This window comes from Epinephelus moara, chromosome 16 (assembly GCF_006386435.1).
Source record: "Epinephelus moara isolate mb chromosome 16, YSFRI_EMoa_1.0, whole genome shotgun sequence".
In the NCBI taxonomy this organism is placed as follows: domain Eukaryota; kingdom Metazoa; phylum Chordata; class Actinopteri; order Perciformes; family Serranidae; genus Epinephelus; species Epinephelus moara.
The window spans coordinates 23,955,340-23,978,241 of NC_065521.1; the positions used below are offsets into that span (position 1 = coordinate 23,955,340).

Genomic DNA, 22,902 nt, shown 5'->3' on the forward strand with positions numbered 1-22,902 from the left:
TTTTTTCCTGGCAATGAAGTGTTCCTGTATTGAAATCATTATTTTTTATTTGACTGTTTCTCTTCTCTAAATGTGGGTGTTTTCATCGCTACAACTGAGGACCTACCTGTCAGATGGCAGCGGTCTACCCACAGGACCTGGGACCACTCAGTCTATACAAGGGACCTACCATGGTGCGGCCTCTAGGTGGCAGTATGACAACAACGACCGGGATGACAGCTGCGGTAAAACACCACAGAAGAAGAAGAACAGGAAGAGGCGTTGAGCGTTAAATTGAAAACAGCCGCGGGTTCCATAAACGGCTGTTAGCGCCGTAACTGTGACCATGAAAGGATAGACAGCTGCTTGTGATGTCGGAGGAGATATTTTAATCACAAAATAATGGCGTCGCGAAGAAATAAGAAGCACGTATTTAGCCGGAGAATGCTAACTAAAGTTACAGCTAACGTTAGCCAACGTCGGGAGTTGTCTTCAACGCTAGCTAGCTACCAGTAGAGAATCTTTTTTATTTATTGTCAATGCTGCTTGAATTATCAAGGCAGTATAATGTGTATGTCGTTACCTTACTTTGTGATACGCCAAATAACAGATAGGAATTGCAGTTAGCGTAACGGTTATAGTGTCGTCAGTGTGGTGACAGTTCTTACAGTTACAGTAATTAGCTCACCTGTTGCACCGCTTGTTTTGGGAAACGCAGCCAAACTTCAGACATGTCAGTCAACGGGAAAGTCATCCCGCACACCCCGCTGGCCGTGGACTTCTGGCATGTGCGCAAGTGTCCGGGGACACGGTTATTTTTCCTGTCCCACATGCACAGCGACCACACGGTGGGTTTGACCTCCACCTGGAGCAACCGGCCCATCTACTGCTCCCCTGTCACTGCCACTCTGCTCAAACTCAAACTGCAGGTGAGGGGAGGAGCATGAAACACATACCCGTGTTCTATAAGTCAAATAAATACATAAACCAGGAAACATTTCACGTTATTTCTTTGCCTCATTCCAGTGAATATTGACATGCTGTTTTATGTGAATGGGAGCTGGGCAGTCTCAGAAGCTGGTCACACTGGTGCTTTGCTTTCCTAGACAGTGGAGTGCCAGCTTTGTTGAACAATTACTTCATCAACAATGACTGTTTTTGCAGCCAAATTTAGATTAGATCATGTGCATACCTGTTTTGCAGTGTCAAAACTCTATTTAAAAATATTTCAGAAAGATAAATCACTGAATGAACTGTTCTTGGGTTCAAGAATCATTTGTCAGCATATTTCTCATGACCAACATTACTCTAAACTCATGTGTCTAGCGTTTTTCAGAGGAAAGTTGCGATCATTAGGTTGAATTGGTGAAGAACAGTAGACCTATTGCTGCATTATATTTAGGGATGCATGATAATATCGGCACGTCATCGGTATCAGCTGATATTGGCCTTAAAATAAACTTTTAGAATCAGCCAACATGCTTTTTCTTATTTTGCACAATGAATAAATATTACATACATTGACAAACATTCTATTTCATGTCTCCATCTGCTGGTGGGCCATCACGATAAGAGTATGCATGCATAATATGTTAATTCCACTATGAAGAGACTTGATGAGTTATATCTAGGTTGTTATATATCAGATATCTGCAAAAAAAAAAACAATATTTTGCATCCCTATTTATCTTCTACTAATAATTTTCATTTCCGTTTAGGTGAAAGAGCAGTGGATCCACCCTTTAGAGTTGGATGAGCCATACATGTTGCCGCTGGATGACATTGGCAAGGAGAAGCTGACAGTCACACTGATAGATGCCAACCACTGTCCCGGGGCTGTCATGTTTCTCTTCGAAGGCTACTTTGGCTCTATACTGTACACTGGTCAGTGTCTGAATGCACAGGCCAAACACTTTAACAGATGTTTCTAGGATGTAAAAAAAATGCTTGGCTTGTTTTTCCATTTCTTTGTGTTTGTGTTCCAACATCATAATTGGTACATATAATGTAATAAATATGTGCAGGTACTTTATCAGTTTCAGTATCATGGGCAGTAACAGTCAGCACTGACACATTCTTAATTTCAGGTGACTTCAGATATATCCCCTCTATGCTGCGTGAGCCGCGCTTGAGGAACAACACCACTATAGATGTCCTGTACCTGGACAACACCAACTGTGACCCCAACCGCACCCTCCCCACCCGCCAGCGAGCCACTCAACAAATCAAAGAGATCATCCGCTGCCACCCCAACCACAATGTTGTCATAGGTAATTTTAAGACCTCTCTAAACATGCCTTGTGTACTTTCTCATGTTAGTAGAGTAAATATATAGGTTCTTGCCACTGCCAGAAATGATAAATGATCAGCTCTTTTGACAACTCAGTGGCCTTATTTAAAACTTGTTTTAAGTATGTGACAGTTATTTTTTTGTTTTATTGTTGTTATGAGTGCTGCCTCTGACACATCTTTTTATTGTCCCACACCTGCACATGTAAAAAAAGAAAAAATGGAGGTTTCATTTCTTCACTTTGCATTAAAATTCTTCTTAACAGGAGCTACTTATTTGTTTTTTACTTTGCCAGATGTTTCTTTGGTCGAGCACCCACTCCATTGGACGATAGGATGTGCATGTCTTTTGAAATTACTACTACAGGTTTCATATCAAGCTGACAGCCCAGAAAATATCTTGGTTTCCCAGTCAGCATTTTGTGACCCTTAGTCAGTAAACAGTTTTTATATTCTGTGCTGTCTGACATAAAAACAAGAAACAAACAACAGGTAGAGCATGTAGTCCACATAGGGAATGTAATTTCCCTCACTAATTGTAGCTTCACCCTTCAAGGAATACCGTGCAGGATTTACCAAAAACCTGCACAGACTCGTACAAAATCATCACTTACGACCAAACTAAAAGCGTGCGATGGTGTATTTATCTGCAGAGACTCTGCCCTCTGCCTGTGTTGTCTTATTTTCTTCTTATTTTGCTGTGTTCTGGGTGTTCCTGGGCACAGCGCACAGGTTAGGTCGGGACTTTAAACTGTAGTGACCATCTACAACCATAGCTACAAAAGTCACAGACACGGCGTTAAAAAAACCCAACAAATATGCCAAACCAGAGTGAATCTGGGGTTGACTTTCACTTTTGCTGTTTATAAACAGTAACAAACATTTCCTGCATAGTATACCTCTTAAACAACTTATATTTATTTTCACCCATGGAGGCAGGGTGAGCTGCAATACAAAGTCAACATGTGTAAAACTACATAACACCCAACAGATCATTGTAATCTTATGTGATCTGGAAATTTAGTTAATCTTGTGTGTTTAATGTTTTTAAAATTGCAACTTTTATTATTATTATTATTATCATTATTGAGTTTAAAGTTTAATTCCTTGTACTTTCCCTACACACTGTACTCTGTGACCTTGCTGTTGCTCCCTGACTCAGACCCTCATGCTCACTTCTGCTGCCTTGCAGGCCTTTATGCACTAGGTAAGGAGTCGCTGCTGTTGGAGCTGGCGATGGAGTTTAAAACCTGGATTGAGGTCAGCTTTGACAGAATGGAGACCCTCAAGGCCCTGGAACTGCCCGACGTCTTCACCACTGACCCAGGAGCAGGTCGTATCCGAGCTGTGGACCAGTCGGAGATCTGCTCTGCCACTCTACACCAGTGGAACAAAGAACATCCCACTTTGGCCATCTTTCCCACCAGCAGGCCCCTGGTCTCCTTTCACCCCAACGTCCATGTGGTGCCCTACTCTGATCACTCCTCTTACCAAGAGCTGGAGGATTTTGTTTCTGCACTTAAACCTACCTCCCTTGTACCCATTGTAGGAAACCATGCACCCGGAAGCTTCTATGCCTTACTGCCCAACAAAAAGCGCCATGAAATCCTGGTGCCTGAGTCAGTCCGACACTACATGTTGAGACAGCCTGAGGCTGAGACTCAGCTCAGCTCATCAGCATACACCAGCCTTCGCCGCAGACATTTCCAACCTCTTGCTCCCAAAGGAGTGGTGTTTGATTCTCCTGCAAGGGGATCCAAGACGTCATGTGAGGAAGCCTGGGAGGCAGAGTGCGCAGAGCAGGGTGCTTCTGAGGAAGAGATGGACACAGAGAGTAGTGAAAGGGACTCTGACTGCATCTATGTTGACCTGAGCAAGGACCCCAGCCCTAACAGAAACAGAGGAGGGACTGGAGACACTTTGAGCCTCAGTATCCTCCACAAAGTGCCTAAAGATATGGTGATGGAAGAGTCTGTGCCATTTCAATTCAGCCAGAGCGACTTCGCTCCGGTGGAGATCCTGACAAACACCAAGGCTAGCATGAAGCCTGTCAGGACCACAAGAAGGCCTTTTGAAACGAATGCCAAAATAATCAGCGAGACAGCTTCAAATGAGAATTACAGCAGCCAGCGTAACAGACATGGAAATGTTCACAAGAACTGCACATTATCAGTCAGTGAAAGCATGTGTCAGCACAATGGAAAAAGAATTGATCAGGACGGTGACATGTTAGATGACACTAACACGAGTCAGCACAGTGAATATGGAGCTGATCAGAACAACAGCGTGCCACTGCAAAGCAGCCTCGATAACGATTCCTGCTCTTCATCCAGTTTCCAGACTGTGCTGCGGCAGGAGTACTTAGAAGAGCTTGAAAACAGTCTTTTGGAGGATCTCCCCTTCACAGAGGAGGACTTCAAGGCATGTGGCCTCATGCAGCAGAGTTTGGTGAAACAGTTTCCCCTCTGTTCTGTATGTGACACAGGAGAGGATGGCCTCTTGGACAATTAATGTGACCTGACATTGAAGACTTGCCTTGCTCTAAAGGCCTTTTTGTGTTGTGTGTGTGAAGATGAGCACTTTAAAGCCAATATACAACTTTATCATTGGTACCTTCCTTATTTATTTTATTTTCTTTGTGTTGCCTCCACAAAAGGGTTTGTCCCTGGACCGGACCTGTAAAGTGATTGACGGACCTTTGCCCTCAGCTTCCATCACGGCAGCCTTGGCCTCCTGGATGTGTAAGCCAGGACAGTCTTCAGTGGTGGGTCTTATGTAGGGCTGATTCACAGCTTAAAGTAATCTGTAATTGATATTTGTAAGGAAACATTTGACTGGTAAGCTTTTCCCTTTTTTTTTTTTTTTCTTTGCCTTGTGAACCAACTGTCTTGACGCACTGGTCACTTTTTCGTTCTTCATTCTTAAGCAGCTGAAAATTAGAGTGATGGGATTTTTAGGCATTTTTAAATCTCAATGGATGGAGAAGTTTTTGCTGCAAAGTGAGTCAAAAGCCAAAATCGAAATTTAGTTTTAGCCTATAAGCTAAGACAAAGTGACACAAATTTTTGAAGCAGTCATGTTTCTGCCATATTTCAGATCTGCCTTTCACTGAAACATTTTTTATTTCCACTGAGTGTGAGAAATGGCCTTTATTTTTATAAGGCTAAATACTGCTGTCCCTTTTTACTGAGAATCACAGTATTTAAGATTGATGGTTTTGGTATTATCTGTGTTTTGGTTGTAGTTTTGAGTCAGCAACCTCATAATGGGAAAAAAAGACTCCTACTTTCTGTGATTGCCTTTGTTTATGACTGTATGCCTATTTGAGGTAGATAATATTTAAAATATAGGATATCTTTCCCATACATCCTTAAGTAGCTGTGGTAGTGCTCTGTTTTGCTAGTCCACTATTGCAGGTACTTTAGTGTAAAACATTTTTTAGAACTGTTCATATTAATTATCCAAGTATTGTGTAAAACTAAATTTTAAATGACATGCATGTGTATTAAAAGCACAATTGCTTCAGACTGTATTCATATGACAGGTTAATGTGTTTCATAGTTGTTTTGATTAGAAGTGACATAAACCAGTGGTGTGCAGTTCATCTTCTCTCTTAACAGCTCACTCTGGCAGTGTTGATCCCAAACCTGTGAGACTGAAGTTCTCTGTAACTCTTACAAGCCTGTGAACATTGTGAAGAAACACTTTGCCTTTCTACATTTGGCTGTACTTGTTTTAAAACAGGAAAATGTTCCTCTTAAGAGAGATTGGTTTATTGTAAAGAAAAAATAAAACAGATATTTGTGTTTAATACAACCTCTTTATATGTGAATTGTTTTCTCAATAAATTACCCTTTAATTTGCAAATTAATGTGCTCAGGCTGGGTACTGATACTCAACACCTTTAAGGTATCGACTGAAATAACCGAGTGCCAAGCAATATCGAAACCTCTCCAGTCAAATGATACCTGCATTCAATTCTTTTTGGACTCTAGAAATGTGACTTCATATGATTTTGCTCGCAGCCAATCACCACAAGCGTTCGTTAATTTAATGATGTGATTGGGCCATTAACGCAGCAGCTATAACCCATACAGTCCATGGTGTGGTGAAGTGTGGTGTTTTGGCAGTTCAGGATGATGATATACCACCTAAATGTTTGAAAGTATGGCTATACTACACGCCTGTGGTGTCTGGTGGCATTTTATGGAACTGAATGCTTCCATTCACATCATGGGTATTAGATAAAGTAGGGGAAAAGGGTATCAAATGAAGTACTATATTGGTATCGGTTTCACATTAAGGGTAGTGATACTGGAATTTTTTAAAGCCCTAGTGCTGGTGTCCCTTTTTTAAAATTCACTTTTTAAGCCTACAGCACAGAGATTCCTGTTGCCATCTACTGTACACGTAAGCCAAAGAGTCACTGCTGCTTCCTGTTGCAATGCTGCTATTCCTCCCTAAGATGGCAGTAGTTTGCTAAAAATTTCAGCAGATGCTTTAAGTTCATGTCTTGCTTCTCATCTAATAACGGTTTTAGATTTCTGCAGCATGTCTGATTCCTCCCAAAAAAGGATCATGTATATTTGGTAGGAAACAGCCTGCTGAGCAGTAATGACTCAGCTCTCAACAAAATCCCATCGTCTCTCCACGGTTTCTATATTAACATTATATTGCAAATGACGATAATAAAAGTGTTATATGACAGCAATTAGCACATACAGAAATGGGCTGATTCAGTCTGAAAATGAACATAAAGCCTGCTATGCTCCCAATGTGAAGGTTTTACTGCATTTGTACAAAAACTGCATATTTATATAATTTCAATGTGGAAGCATACATGCTGCACTGCCAGACTACAAAGCAGGGCCAGCTGTCATTCATGTTAGCCACCACAGAAAGGTAGCTTGGAGGTCTGCATGCTTCCCGCTGCCCTGAGCAACAACCACATCCAGCATCCACTAATGAAACATGTCTGTTGCAAAGTCCACTCTCTGATACTGAAGACAAAAACTGAACAACAAAAGCTTCTTACTGAGATACGGTATTTTCTCAAAGCTCTAATAAATAGTGGCCGACATGGGCAGACGCACTGTAACGGCCCAGAAATGTTCTATTAGGAGAAATGGGCAGCAGCTTCAGACACAATGCCAGTTCAAAAACAACATACGATAATCCGGAACAAATTCAACAACTGAAACGTGCTGCAGAAAGCCAAAACAAATACAATGACAGCAAACATGCTGCAAATACAGAAGCTATGCAAGAACAAACAAGTCAAAAACACAAACCCCCAAAACAAGTACAACAGAAAACTCTACATATCCAGTCATCACAACAAAAGTTCTGCAATCCACACCCCCACATTTCTCCTGATGGAAATGTTTCGGGCCCTTGCAGCATATTTGCCCTTGGTCAGCCACCGTACTAATAGCCTTGCTAAGTGCTTACGAGGACTCACTCATGTGCTGTTATGCATCCCCTCTTGGTCGCCTCCCCACAACGACTTTAAACAAACAGTACAACAGATCCAGCTGTATAAACATTTTTAGTTGGCCCTGGTCCTGACGCGTCCCTTCAGGCTGCGCTTTGAGAGAGTGCCTTCTAAAAAGTTTTCTCTGTGTGAAGCTCTGAAACCTCAGATGGGTCATCATAGCCACCACCAGTAGGTCGTCAGACTGACACAAACCGCCAACAGGAGTCTCCACTTGTTCTCATAAAGGATGAATGAGCGGCTGCTGCGTGGGGTTTCCCTGTATGTAGGAGGAGGGACATCTGGTGTTAATAATCAGCAACAGGTTCAGAGTCAGAATGATGATGATGATGAGCAGTGGTGAAGGAGGTGTTCAGATCTTTAAGTAAAAGTACTAATACCTCACTTTAAAAATACTCCATTACAGTTAAGCCCTGAATTGAAAATCATAGTTTGTTAGTATTAAAGGTCCGGTGTGTAGACTTTAGTGGCATCTAGTGGTGAGGTTGCAGATTGCAACCAACTGAAATTTCTCCCATGTGCCAAGTGTGTGGGAGAACTGCGGTGGCAAATGACCCTATCTAGAGCTAGTGTTTGATTTGTCAGTTCTGGGCTACTGTAGAAGTTAGGTGGAAACTGTGGGAGAGGACTTACTCCATATGTAGATATAAACGGCTCAGTCTTGGTAACGAAAACACAACAGGTCTCATTCATGAAATGTGAATGTGTGTTGTGGGTTTTTTGGGTGTACTTGTGCATTTTTTTTTTGCCACAAGTTTAATATTGAGCCATTTTCATTTAACTTTTTGAATGGTTCTTACAACAGGAGACACAGAGTTAACAGCACTCATTTCCTCCACTAACAGAAGAGAATAAAATGTTTTTCTCAACCCCATTTCACCTAAAATAACTTCAATCATGCAAAAGTTTTTCCAGGTCAACAGGATGCACCTATCCATAGTAATTATCACCTCCTCATACGGTGGTCACTAGCTATTCATGGGCGGGCTGTATGCTAATTGCTGACTCATGGGAGCACGCTCTCAGTTTATGACTGATTGACATTCATGATCATACACATGCCTACAATTAAATCCAAGTTTCCTGCAGTGTTCTTGAAACCAGATCAGGTTTTTAGTACCAAGCTTTTTTATGTGCAAATCTACTCACAGATTTCATGAGTGAGACCCAACGAGTCTTACAGTTTCAGGTGATTATATGCTCACAAAAACATACAGTAGTTGTATATATATAAAATTTCTGCCAATATATCCCTCCAAATCCTAAAAACTGGACCATTAAGCAGCCTATTTAGAGTATTAAAAGTATTGAATACAGACTATTAGACTATTAGATATATCATTAGATTATTATTACTTATGAATGAATGTGCAAACAGCATTTTACAGTTGTAGCTGCTCTAAGTGGCACTAGTTTAAACTAATTTACATAATGATTATTTTCCTCAGTGGATTAATTTCCTGCTTACTTTCTTAATATATTGACTGTTTGTTCAAACTCAAACTCAAGCATTACCCAGAACCAAAAGTGACATCTTCACATTTTCCAAACCTTAAAATAACAGATAAATAAACATGGAAATAAATTTGAATATAACAAAAACAAATCAAAAAATTATATTAAGCAGCAAATCCTCATGTGACAAACCTTACCATAACCCTGTATAAAAATTATGGAAGCAATTACCAAAATAGTTTTCTTTCAGTTGTCTAAACAATTAATCAACAAATCGTTTCAGCTTTACTTGTACATGCTGTTGGAAAGTTTAATCTATGACAAAGCATCCTTTTTTATGAGCTCCCTGTATGTTTTGGATGCAAATGTAACCACAGCTGTCACATAAAATGAGCTGAAACATCATCATTGTCATTGTATCAAAGTATAAGAGGCATGAAAACAAAATACTCAAAGCATAAATACCTTAAAATTGTATTGAAATATAGTACCTGAATGAATGTATTTGCAGTAATTATATTCCACCACTGATGCTGACTGAGCACCAGGGGTTCTCACTGTCCTACACACGACCAGGACACCACCTGCTCCACAGGGACTCCTGGTAATATGACACAGAGACTAAAGGAGGACACGATTAGATTGTTTTAGTTTGCTGATATCATGTCTCAGATTATAGTCAGTTGTAATCTTTCTTGGCAGCAGAGGGGGACGGACTCTTGTACTCCTGAGATTGGTTGAATTGTAATCAGGACGAGGCAGCGCCCAAGATTGAATTTGCATTAAGATTCCTGCATATTTTACACAAGCCTGCTTTTCCCCCTGCAGTCCCAAAATCTATTTTGAGGCAGTGCACTTGTACTGCAAAAACAGAAAACATGTTTGTGACAAAAAAAGAGAAGAATTTGGGGGGAAAATGCATTTTCTATGAGGGAATATGAAGCTCTGGCAGCGAGGCCAGGAAATGAGAGGAAATGGAGTGTCACATACCCCCACGAGCATCACAGCAGGGTGTTAGGGCTAAAGTAATGGATTCCTCACACACGCCATTACTTCAAAGTGGAAATCATGAGGACGCTGCTACCTGCGAGGCCAAGCCCTTTTACCGGGAGTAAAACTGCTCTGAGAATGAGGTGACTATTGCAATTCACTCAGCTCTCCCTTCAAGTTAATATTACTATTCGAGGTTGGTGACCTGATTAACACAGACTCTGCTTACCTCGTCATGTGTCTGATACATTACAATAAGTGCCAGGCGAGGTGTTTGGCATTTTACCAACAAAATCCACCCAGGATCACAGTGTGCTGCTGGATGTTTTTCTTTTGTCCTTGTGCTGTGAAGAAGAATGGAGGATCCTGCTGTGTAATTTATAGCTCTGTTCCAGCAAGAGCTCTCAATACATTCTTCAACTGTTACTGGGGACTAAAATTTGGTTCCCCTCAAGACCCACAAATAAAAAAGTTAATGCATATGACAGGCTAGCACGCTAAGCTTCTGTTCTGGGTGCTGAGGCACTTTATCACTGGGAGTCTCTAGATATACTCCTATTGTAGTTATATACAGGAAGCTTTGAGCAGGACAGGAGCAGGATCTGCGCATAATGTCTTAATGACCTGAGTTTGGATATTACAACAACTGTAACGTTTAAGTGCTGACCGTCGGCCTTAATGTGAGGGAGATGTTAGTCATGATGGATGAATGGTTTAAAAAATACACACAGCCCTCTGCCAGATATATGGTCATGTAATCCTGCAGATGAATATCTTATTATAAAGGTCATGTTTTGTCCCTTTTATGAATTTCATTAAGAGAGAAGATTCAGCTGTGACTGCACTTGACATGACTTGACATAGTCACAAAGAAAACAGCTTTTCTGTCTGTAAAACTGCTTTCATAATTCAGGTTCATAGTCTCCACTTAAATCTCTAAAAAGCCAGTGGTATATTATCCAACCTTTTTTTGTCCAACGTACCCTCGCAGCTTATCAGATGGATTCAAGTACCCTTTTATGTGCGTGGTGGCCTTCATAGCATCATTCAGTAATATTTCACCTCAGAGAAAACACAATGACAGCAGTGAACCCATGGCTGCACATGGAAATCCATAAAAGGACTTCTCAACTATTTATCTGTTACTTTTAGCTATTCATTCAGACTTTTTTTGCTAACTTGCCAACTAGTTTTAAGGTACTTGTAGTCTTAGCTGCAGCTCTTGTAGTGTTACAATGGGCTTGGAGTTTGGAGGGAAACTGAGGCGTGTCCCCAAACAGCTTCAACTTTAACCTTTATGTCCTCATGTAAAACAAAAAAACAAATAATAGACTCGAACATAAGTTACATAAAACATAATATAATACATACAACTTATACTGATATGTATATGTAAAAATATGATACATACAGTACAGCCCACCATGCATGCTCACAAAAAATACAATCTACACCAAGCAATAACAACAAACTTGAACACACCCAATTAAACCTGGAGAACATGGCACTTAAGATAAGCATCATACAAATGTGTGTTTGCGTCTGATGAACATAGCTTGTTCTTGGCTGAGATGGACGGCAGAGCGCTGCAACACCTGCCTTTTGTTTTAATTAAAGGCATTAATTTTAAAGGATTCTGTAATAATTTTCTTCCAACAGTCATACTATGACTTTACATATCTGTGATTTTTGCATGTTAAGAAACATGATCAGTTCATGAAATATGATGCAAAGTCACCAACAACAGATAGAATTGTTAAAATTAGCTTCACCTCAACTGATCACATTGAAATGCTGCTTGCATATTAATTCATGTGAGATAATGATGGGGTCTGTTTGCTGCTAAATGACTACTTTTTCTTTTCATATCTGAAGTGGATTCTGCTGCTCGCACTTGTGTTCTTCTAAGTCATGAAATGCACGTCTTTAGCTTGTAATGGGGTACTTTAATGTTGACTTTTTGCTATTAAGAAAATGACCTCCATACTTGTTTAACAACCGCAAGTACTCCTGGTTGTCCTCTGTGCAGTCATGACATGACACATACCAGGTTTTTTGCACCCTAAAATCCATTTTTTTTAGTGTAGCCACATGCAAAAGCCAGATCGACACCATTGCAATGGGCAAGCATTCATGAGGGCCTACTATCAGGGCATGATGGCTGCGCCCTGAGATACACAGAAGGTGCATTGGTAAATCCAATCAGAGGCTCTCCACTCAAATGAGAGCCATGTTGTTTGAAGAAACAGAACTTTCTATATCTACATAAACTAACAAACAGTTAAAGCAATCACTCATTCACTCCACTTGGCACTCTGCTGCTTCGTCTCCCACAGCCAGTCACAGGCAGCACACATATTTTCCTTCTTCGGTAAATATCAGTCTGTGATAGACATGGAGGAGAAGTTGATCATTTTAGTGCAGGGCTACACAGAGCTTTACATCTGTCTTATGGACAATAGTCTAGGCCTAATACACACCTAAGACACAATGCCATGAAGAAGATCAGCTCTGCACTCAGGATTTCAGGTAAGAGGGCTGTGATACAGTGCTGGTTATGGTGGCTTAGCAACTTCAGACGCAACCTGTACTCGCTTTTTCGAGGCGGTAAAGTCGCAGCATGTGTCCCGCGCCGTAGACAACCTCAGGATGCATGTGGCTTTTCAGCATCATGGACAGCACCCAGTGAACTCCATTACCTCAAATATCCCCTGAATAGAAAATCAACCTAAAATTATTGTAACCTGCAGCAATTTTCCTCATGTTGCTGTTAGTGGGGGAGGGTGGGTTCGAAATACCGTTAACATGCAAATGAATGTATTTCTACAAGGTTGGGTTTTGAAAGTTTAGAGAAACATTCATCAGTGATGCAGAAGGAGTCCTCATCCCAGCGAAGCATCAAATCTCGACTGCACTGGTCTGAAGACGAGGACGATGAAGTTACACTGAATGCATCAAGTTGACGCAGCTGAATCAAGGACATTCCTGCAGGCGGAACCAATGAGCAACCGAGCAGCCTTTCAACTCAGGCCTCAGAGAAAACCTTAATCCTTATTTCATTTCCACTTAAACGTCTCAAAATGCAGAGTCAGTTGTTCGCTGTTTCAGCTTCAAAGACGACGCCTTTCTGTGTGGGAGACGAGCACCAGCTCAAACGCTCAGTATAGGTGATAGCAGAGGAGCAGCGCTGGGACTGACAATAAGAAAGCCACTGGTTTCTGCACTTTGTAGTGGTTCCTCTCAGTCCCTCTTTCCCACACTGTCGCAGAGAGTTGGAACGATGAAGCTGAGCTGTGTCACACCCACACAGCAGCAGAGGCTGTTATCTTTTTGCTCACAGTCTATTGCTATTTCTGTTTCCTCTGCCAGTGTTTTTGTGTGAGGGGTTATACACACGCATATGGCGATCTATGTGCTTGTGTGTCTTCTGAGGGGGTAAACACGAGGATGAGCAGGAGTAAGAGGGATGAGACTGAGCACGGCAGTCACAAAACATCTCTGTTGACTGGAGAGAGAGAGACAGGAAAGGAAGGATTTGGGGAGCAGAGGTAAAAGCTGCCAAACTCAGGCAAAAAAACAAAAAAAAAGCAATTATTTTGAGGAATGTCGCTGTTGCTTTGTGACTCTCAAAGAACTAGAATAATTCTTGTCTTTCCCACAAACCATCATTAAAAATGTTTCCCACAATGCTCAGCCTCACACTGGAAACATAAAATTTCTGCATGTATCAGGCTCTCAAACAGCACAAGAAACGGCAGCGCCGTAGTGTACAGTTGCACTCATTCATCACGTTCTTTCACATCAAACGAGCCTCAATCAGGCAGCCTTGAAGCAGGAGACTTTTTTCTATATTTTTTCTTTATAAAAGAAGCAGTCATTCATCACTCTCCCTTTGTTAATATCCCATAAGACCATAGGAGGGAGTCTACACAGGCCCACATCCAGCTGCTTGTGGATGACTCACAGGACAGTGCTTCCCTATGGGGGGCTCCTCTTTTCTCCTACTGTACTCCTCATGTTCTCTCCCGCTGTCTTTCCTCGCTACACTCTGTCTCCCTCCTCTGTGCTCTCTCTAATCTCCTTTACTCCTCGTTTCAGCCTCCCACCCTCTCTTACCTCTCTCCACATGCCAGCTTTTTTCTCTCTCTCTCATTTTTAAAGTCACCACTCGCCTTCATCATCCCCTCCCTCTAAAATATTCTCTTTTACTCGCCTCCTCTTCCCTTTCCCCTCCAGCCACAGAGATTACAGTCCCGGCTCTGAGTCACTGAAGAGGTAATCTAAGGTGTATAGTAAATACATGCAGAGGGCGCAGCGGAGAGAGCATCAGAAAGAGCAGCTGTCAGTGTAGGAAGTATTATCTGAGCACTACGTGAGACTACCACCTACTTTCACTTATTTCAAATCTCCAAAGCCTTTTTACTGCTTGACAGGGCTGGTCATGCCGGGCATTGTGTGCACTTTTCAGCTCGCTGGTAAATGGCACGCATCAACCAGGGAATGGTTTTCACCGCTGAAATGGTTCATGGCTGCTGGCAGCATCAGCACTCGGAGATGTAACAGCCATTTGATTTGCATGAGATTGAGTCAGTGTGGAGGTCCTTACAGACCTAAGGGATTGTGGGAAAATTATTAAGGGGGGAGGGTAATTTTAATTTTAGCTGAAGGAAGGGTAGGCTGACTTTCTGTAGAAGAGCAGGGGGGCTGTCATTTGTTTTTCTTTCCCATAGTTATACTTTAAGAGATTTGTTGGAGATTTATTGCTGGATGATATCAGACAGAACTGTCAACTCGTTACACTGTGTTTCCATCTTCAGTCTGACACTGTGTCCTCTCTAAACGATTTCCGTGGAGAAAGGCGATTCAATTTTCCCAAACCAGTCGCTAGAGACCAACATATCTACCAGGATCTAATGTCATTTTCAGTCCACACTGATGTGTAGCCATGCCAACATACCTATTTTGCTTGAGCTTTAAGAGTGAAGTGGAGCAGAGCGGAGAAAAACCAACTACGTTGTCCAGCGATATAAAGAAGACATGTCGATTTTGACAAGAAATTCTCCAAATGTCAAAATACATTGTTTGCTCTCCAGAATGACACATACAAGCAGGGTGCAAAAACTTTTTGGTCCACCAGTCAAATGGCTAGTGAATGTTCAAATTTTACCAGCCACATGGGGCGCCCAGTAGCTCAGTGGGTAGAGCAGGTGCCCCATATACAAAGGGGCCATGGCTTTGATTCCAGCCTGTGGTCCTTCACTGCACGGCATCCCCTCTCTTTCCTTCTTCCACGCTTAGTCTGTCCTATCTAATGAAGGCATAAAAAAAGACAATTACCAGCCATTCAGCAGATTACCACTGTTGTTTTGGCTGGTGAGTGAAGCAAATCTTAAAGCCACTTGCCAATTCAATTTTGTTTCCTGCATACAAGTATGTTCTGATATGGCTCCCCTACTAATAGGATGATATCATTGTCTGTGCCTTTCAAAACTGTTACGAATCCATTGTATGATGTGACAATGCTAAGTTTAAGGTTTGGTTAGGTTCAGGCAAAAAAACACCTTGGGTGGGTTTAGGTAAATGTAACCCCTGAAGCCTGCCTGGTCACAGGGCAGTGAAATGAATACTGGACCACTGTGTAGGCTCACAGTGAGAGGCTGAGGATGAGTAAGGACAGTATCAGTGTCTGGAGCCAGAGAAGAAGGTTGAATATGGTGTATGATGTATTAAATCCTGTTTTAGTAAATAATAAAATAAAATCACAACCTAAACGAGCATTACTAGCTTTTAATAAAGTCATTGTCAATGTTATTGTCAGTCTGCCAACAGTCCAGGATATATAGAGGACTTAAATGCCGTTTCTGTCAGACCGTAATGTTGGTATGTACAACTATTAAAACAAAACAACAAGAGTTAGAAATACTAGGCTACGCTGGCAGCCTGACTGCTGCTGGAGCTCCTGACACTAAGTTGCTGTGTCACACTGAAAGATGCTGAGTCACAACGTTCAGACAGGTTTGGCGGTGGCTGTGAATCAAACTAAGTGTTTAGTTTGATTATTCAGTCTATTAACTGCATTTTTCTAATAAAAACAAAAACTATAATTACTGCTTCGCGCTTGTATGCACTTACAGTTTATATCCATGTCTGTGAAAACGTTAATGCTTCACACACATCATCACCCCAACAACACAGACAATCTATTCAATCAGCACAGTTTCAAAGTGGGCACCCAAGATTAGTGTCACCAGTTCAGTATCCGACCAGATGTCTCCCCTGTTGTTCCTGCGATATGACGTTCAATATTTGCCAGATAAGTGTTTTTGCAAAACATTATGACCTCACAGTGACCTTTGACCCTCTGGATATAAAATGTCATCACTTCATCATTTTGTCCTATCAGACATTTGTGTGAAATTTTTTTGTGAGGTCACAGTGACCTTTGACCACTAAAATACTAATTAATACTAATACTAACAGTTTATTCTTCAGTCCACGTGGATGTTTGTGCCAAATTTGAGGAAATCCCCTCAAGGCCTTCTTCAGATATCGTGCTCATGAGGAGCACGGTTTCACTCCAAAGTTGTCGAAATCCAGTGCTTGGGCAGAGACTTGTGGCATCAGAAATCCACGAAAAAAGGCATCCTTTAACATCGTCATGATACGCTGCTGGTTGCTCTTAAAGTCTAATGGTGTCAGCGGGATACGCTGCGGGACAAGGACGAAAGTTAAGGCGGCGAAAGTCCGAGTGGAGCGAGTGGGAGTGTTAGACTGTGCCTAACTTTTACCTGAGAGAGCGGTGTTTGCATTCTTGTGATCAGAATGGAGACGTACAGGAAGTGGAAACAGGTGTAATACATATAGAAGAAATATACTGCAGGTAAAGATGAGAGAAATATGCCCTCTACAGGATGAGTAATTAGCAGCAGTTTTTGTAGTGTTCAAAGTGTCTAGTGTTGAGTGTAGACGTGTGTGCTTGTATAAAAGACAGTTCTTCTGGTTGGAGGCAAAGGGAAGTGAGTTCAGCATCCTCACAACCTGATGTATAAAGCTGTTAACCAGTATGTTGGAGCAGGCTTGGAGGCACCAGTATCTTCTCCCAGATGGCAGGAGACCGAGGAGGCGATGTAGGTGGCTTTGCAGTCCAGGCAGGTGTTGTAAATGTCCAAAAGGAAGGGGAGTGAGGCGAAAGTGATCTTCGCAGCTGCGTTCACTGTGCACTGCAGGGTCCTGTGGTTGGAGGCAGTGCAGCTCCCAAACCACGCAGTGATGCAGCTGGTCAGGATGCTCTCAATGATGCCTCAATAGAGGGAGCACATGATAGTTGCCGGGGCTATTACCCCTTTTTGGTTTCCAGAGGAAGTTAAAACACTGCTTGGCTTTTTTTGGCTAGTGATGCGGTGATATTTGTCCAGGAGAGGTCCTCGGTGATGTACACAACCAGAAATTTGGTGCTTAAGAACAACTTAAGAGAAGAACTGTTCTTATTTTCAGGTGATTATACACTAAAGAAAACATATCCCACTATATTCTGGGTTTATTCTATATATTCTATACTGGGTTTTGTATGAACAAGGTTTGGGCTAGACTGTGTACTTATGGTTAGGGGATCTTTACGGTGACATTATAAACACTTGGTTAAAGGAATAGTTCATCTGAAAACAATACAATGGTAAATCGTATATAGTTGGCTACTCACCTCCTACGCTCACTACTTTTGCTAAACTATTGCTAAACAAAGCTTTTCCCATGAAGAATTTGTGTACAAACTTCTGCGAAGCATAAGGTGAACATGCTTTGTTCGGTCAGCAAAAGTTAACTGAAAATTGCTGGCTTTAGCTTTAGCTCCCATCCCTGTACATTTTCACACAGTCCCTTTAAAATTAATATTCTTTTTTTACAGTACTTTTGTGATTCTCCCTCCCTTTTCCCCAACAGAATTTTTAGCACTACATAAATATTCAGTAACTGTGAGGAGCCTGTGTAGTCTGAACAGTGACTAATAAATCAACCAAAAAAGGAAAAACATTACTTCATCATTTTTCCGGGTTTTTATTCATAACAGTAAAACACGCTCTATTGTATTTCTTCATATAAGGTAAAATATTTTATTTCAGCATTGTTAGTATTAAAAGCTTGTGTGGAGCTACACTGACCTTCTCTCTTTCTCCGCCATATATGCATACATAGTTGATCAAATATATCTTCATTTAATGTAGCAATATACAATAATTATTAGGGTTTTTTTTTTTCCAGTGTTTCCAGATGGTGTTATCGTTGGCACCACTGTTGCAAAGACAACCATATCGCTCTCCATTTTCCACAGAGCCCAGCAACAACACAGGACACACTGCATTTAGTTTTCCACAGTTATTGCGGTAGTTTCACTGGTCCCCGTCTCCGCTACTGGGGACATTAGATGTAAAAAATCTAAGAACTTAACACTGATAGTCTTTGGTAGCTGGGGATAGCTGCCTATAGCTACTAGTGCTATCTTCTTCCTGTTTTTGTGTCATAAACTGAGCCCTTATTTTCCCAGGAGAACGTACCCTGTGGCAGACAGGGCTTGAAGGGAACCAGTCTAAATGGCAGTGGTGTCACTATTCTATGGCCATTACACTGTGCATACAGCACTTATCATCATGATAAGTTTAAGCAAAAAACTCATCTATTTCCACTGTAATTGGTCCAAAATATCAGAAAACTGGAAGACAAATAATCAGTATCCAAAATTATTGCTGGTAAATTTTTGCTGATCACCTAATTGATTTATTGAGGACTCCTTTCACCTCTAAATATGCTGTGGCAGTGTTTAGGCAGTGGTCTGTTCAGCATGCAGGAAATTAAAATATGCATTGGCATTCAGACTGGGGTATTTACCTTCTTAGTATTCTCCTGTTTTGTTCCAGCATGTAGAATCACATAAAATCACCAAAATATCCCTGACATTTTCAAAGTCATTGTTGTTTTTGTGCCTGTAATGGGGAATGCATTTTTATGGAGAACAGTCTGTTCCAGCATGCTGCAAACAGTAAATAAGGCTCACTCTGCCACGATGTAATGATACTCAGCATGTCGGACTCCCCTCTGAGAAGTCAGCACTCTCATACAGTAGGTACTCAGCTCTTCTCCGGTTTGTATTTGTTGACATTATTGATGTGTGTGGTCAGTTAACGAATGCTTAAATGTCAGATTTCATCCCTTCAAGGCACAGAAGGTGATATTTATTGATGTGATGTTTTATTCCAGACCTTCAGTCTTTAGATTGAAAGTAAAATGAACAGGTTTAAGAAATATTTTATGTTTGTGTTTCTTTTCATTGAATCTGAGTGATTATTTTTCACAATTATTTTCCATATGAGCGGCTTTCCCAGCTGACAAATCTCCAACACATAATCTCAGCAGTGGGTGGTAATGGGAAACCACCCACTGCTCCACTCCGGCTCCATTACAGTGCACTGAAAACTCACTCGTTCTTCTAATATCAGTCTCTATCGGTAGCCTAATGATGATTTATAGCCAATACAGCTGTGGCTGGTGAATCGTGGTGGTGAGTGCATTTGTGCTGCTGAGCGAGAGCTATGTTGTAGCCCTGAGGTGAGTGGAGTTCAGTTTGAACAGCAGAGCAGAAAGCTTACAACAGAGAGGTGCACCATACAGTTAATGGGAGCCACGAAGCTCTAACGAAACCTTCCCACTGTAACTCCAAACCTGAAGAGAAATAGCTTAATGTTTTCAGCTGACCTGAACTCTGCAAATTGGTGGATGTTGTTCCACCCACCATCAGACATGAAACAGCCCACCTTGCCGCTGGACAACCTGGAGGCTGTTTTAATTGGGCAGCGTTGGCAGTGCTGTGACGTACCATGAAGAGATCTGGTTCTGGTTGGTTTCCAGGTCAATACTGAAACTGCACATCTCTGATTAGAGTGGGAATAGCTTCTGCACACCTCCCTCCCCGCCCTGCTGAACAGATTAAAAACAGACACCGAGTCCAGAGGGACGTTTGGTGGCTGCTGACCACACTCGCTGCAGGCCTTATTAATTTACAAGTGCACACTTAGTTTGTGTTTCTTAAAAAGCACTGTAGTTATTGCTCTGCTAAATTAAATGTTGCAAGCTGCAGCTATGACTTTTTAAGATTATTTATATCAGTCTGTAGTTATTTATCAGCTTTGTATTTTTGATGCAGTTTAAATGTTTTTAGAAACACACACAAACATTTCATAATTTAATGCACTGCCAACCTCCCATTCAGACATGAATTCATGCAGTGGCATATTGTATCATATTTGTGATATTCCTGATATGTGCACATGGCTGATTGAAAAACATGAGTCAACAGTCGAATACATTTTAACACTTTTAAAATTAAATATCAAAGACACAATTCAGCGTTTTGAAAAATAAGCTTATTTGCTTTCTAACAGAGAGTTGGTTTTAAAGACTGAAGCTGTGTTAGCTTAGCACAAAAGCCGAGCCTGTTTTTTTCAATATCTAATTTGGCTCTTGAAATGTTGCCTGCCAGAGCTCCAGAGTAATTGGTGCAGTTAGTTCTAGCAGAACTGATTTTTGCACATTATACATGTGAAATGTTACATATAAGTAGGGTATAATTCTATGTCATTAGCTGTTGATTTTCTTCCTGGCTGCCAGTTGGTGGTTATTGTTCAGGCAGTAAGTGGGTGGGCGAGGGAGGTGTTGGCTCTATCTTAGGCTGGTAATTTATGGCTCCAGCTGCTGTCTCCCTCTCCCCAGGTGGACAGCTTGATTCGTCAGCAGTGCATCTCATTAGGGGGAGAAAAACACGTTTCTGAGGGGAACACACTCTGCGAGAGGATAGCGCTGATTGGACACAAGTCTCTTGGGGGGGGATAGATGTGTAGATGCCAATCAACCATGTTGGTGATTGTTGAGGATCTGTGATAAAAAATATCAAGACAGCAGTGTTTTTAATGTTTGAATAAAGGGTCTGTTTATGTAACTGTTAAAGTCCAAGAAGATAAATTATTCAGCTGAGTCCAAACGACAAACTAAATATAAGTTAGTGTCCACTTTAAGATGTCTGTCCTTCTGTTTCATACTGGCAATGATGACTTTAGATGGAAGATCCTAGGCTGTAATTGCAGTATATATTGGGAGGGACTCAAACATGCTCAAAATGCCCCCTCCCAATATACTGATAAAAAAAATATAAAGTAAAATTAATGCTATGCTACGAGACCCATCGCCCTCTGATATAATCATTAGCAAATTTAATCATAATCATAAACATACTTAACAAACTGCCGTTATTAATACTATCAGTTCTGGTATTATGGTACTGCAGTTCTGTGTATGGTTTGTCCAAATGGGGTTGCCATACCCCAGCAAAAGCTGTTGCTAGACAGCTGTAGGTACAATCAATGTCTCTATTTCATTGTTTTCAAATGTAGTAAATTGGAAAACTAGAGTGTAATATGAATGTCACATAGGCTGTATCAGAATGGATTGTGATAGTTCTTGTCAAGTGTTAGTATGCCATAAAAATATCATTAAAAGTCAGAGTGTGTGCGCTTTTCCCATGTGTGGCCCTCCATCATTTGCTGGCGCCCTAAAATGAAACTCAGCCATCAGAACTGTTAGAACCTCTGATCTAAGATTTTTGCGTCAAAATACTCTAAAATGTTCAGTTTAGATTTTAAAGTTTCTAAAAATGTCGCTGAGAGGGAATTCCCCAAAGAGCCCTGGAGGGTTTGGAGGAGGAAAGTGTAGATTGAAAATGCACACAAGACTCAAACAAAAAGCTTGTCTGTCTTAAACGTCTGTTCACATGATTTCTCTCTCCATTTTGCTGTAGTTTAGTCCTTATCGACTGCTGCACAGTATCCCTGAACAAAGTTAATTCAATTTGCTAATTCATTATGGGACACAGATCAATCAATGTCCAACACACAGTATTCTCCAACTTATGATTGATTCATTTCAAACTAATGAATCCTAAAATTAAGCATTTTTGAAAAAAAACTTTTCAATTAGTCTTTTGAATATTAATTTGAAAAGGCTAAATTAACAAGTCAGCAAAGTAAAACTTGAAGGTCAGTGGGCCCTTCCCTTCAAGGGATACCAGACAGACCACGCCATAGGGACACCAGAAGAGAGAGGTCCTGTACCCTGCTGCATGATATTAAATCAATTTTTTTCTAACTAAATGGTGCTTTATGGTGCCCCTCGATCCGTGTGGGCTCCTCTGTCCCCATAAATCCTGCTGCTGTTCAGCACTGCCTATGTGAGAAAAGTTGTATGAAGCCTTTTGTGCTGAAGGAGCTGTGTGAAGTCTGATAAACTGTTAGGATTGAAAACCACAAGTCTGTGAGTGTGGAGTGAAAAAGAATTGATCTTACCAGACCTCTGCTTGAGGCTAACAGGTCGAGGCTACAATAGCCACCACTAGCGTAACACACCTGCATCTAACAACTCAACTGCGTTTTGGGCAGTGGCACCCCCCCAGGAAACTTTTCATAGGGGGGCAGATAGGGGCATTGAAAATCTTGGAGTGGCACACCAAATCCAAAAGCTGTAACTGAATTTTAGGAATTTACTCAGGCTGTTGAGGTAATTAAAAACTATGTCAATATGGAGAGTGTAGGGATCACACACTGATATACTTTGGTATTTCTTATTTTACAGTTAATCTTACTAACTATCTGATGTGT

The 22,902-nt window shown here is 41.2% G+C and overlaps 1 protein-coding gene across 1 annotated transcript; it reads left to right on the plus strand.

The window, feature by feature from the left end:
• Positions 1 to 267: 267 nt before the first annotated feature.
• Positions 268 to 6,062, plus strand: dclre1b (DNA cross-link repair 1B). The gene is made up of 4 exons (XM_050065844.1): positions 268 to 908; positions 1,698 to 1,863; positions 2,067 to 2,249; positions 3,461 to 6,062. Exons 1-4 carry the CDS (start codon positions 711 to 713, stop codon positions 4,777 to 4,779), a joined length of 1,866 nt encoding a protein of 621 aa, XP_049921801.1. The 5' UTR covers positions 268 to 710; the 3' UTR covers positions 4,780 to 6,062.
• Positions 6,063 to 22,902: the final 16,840 nt, after the last annotated feature.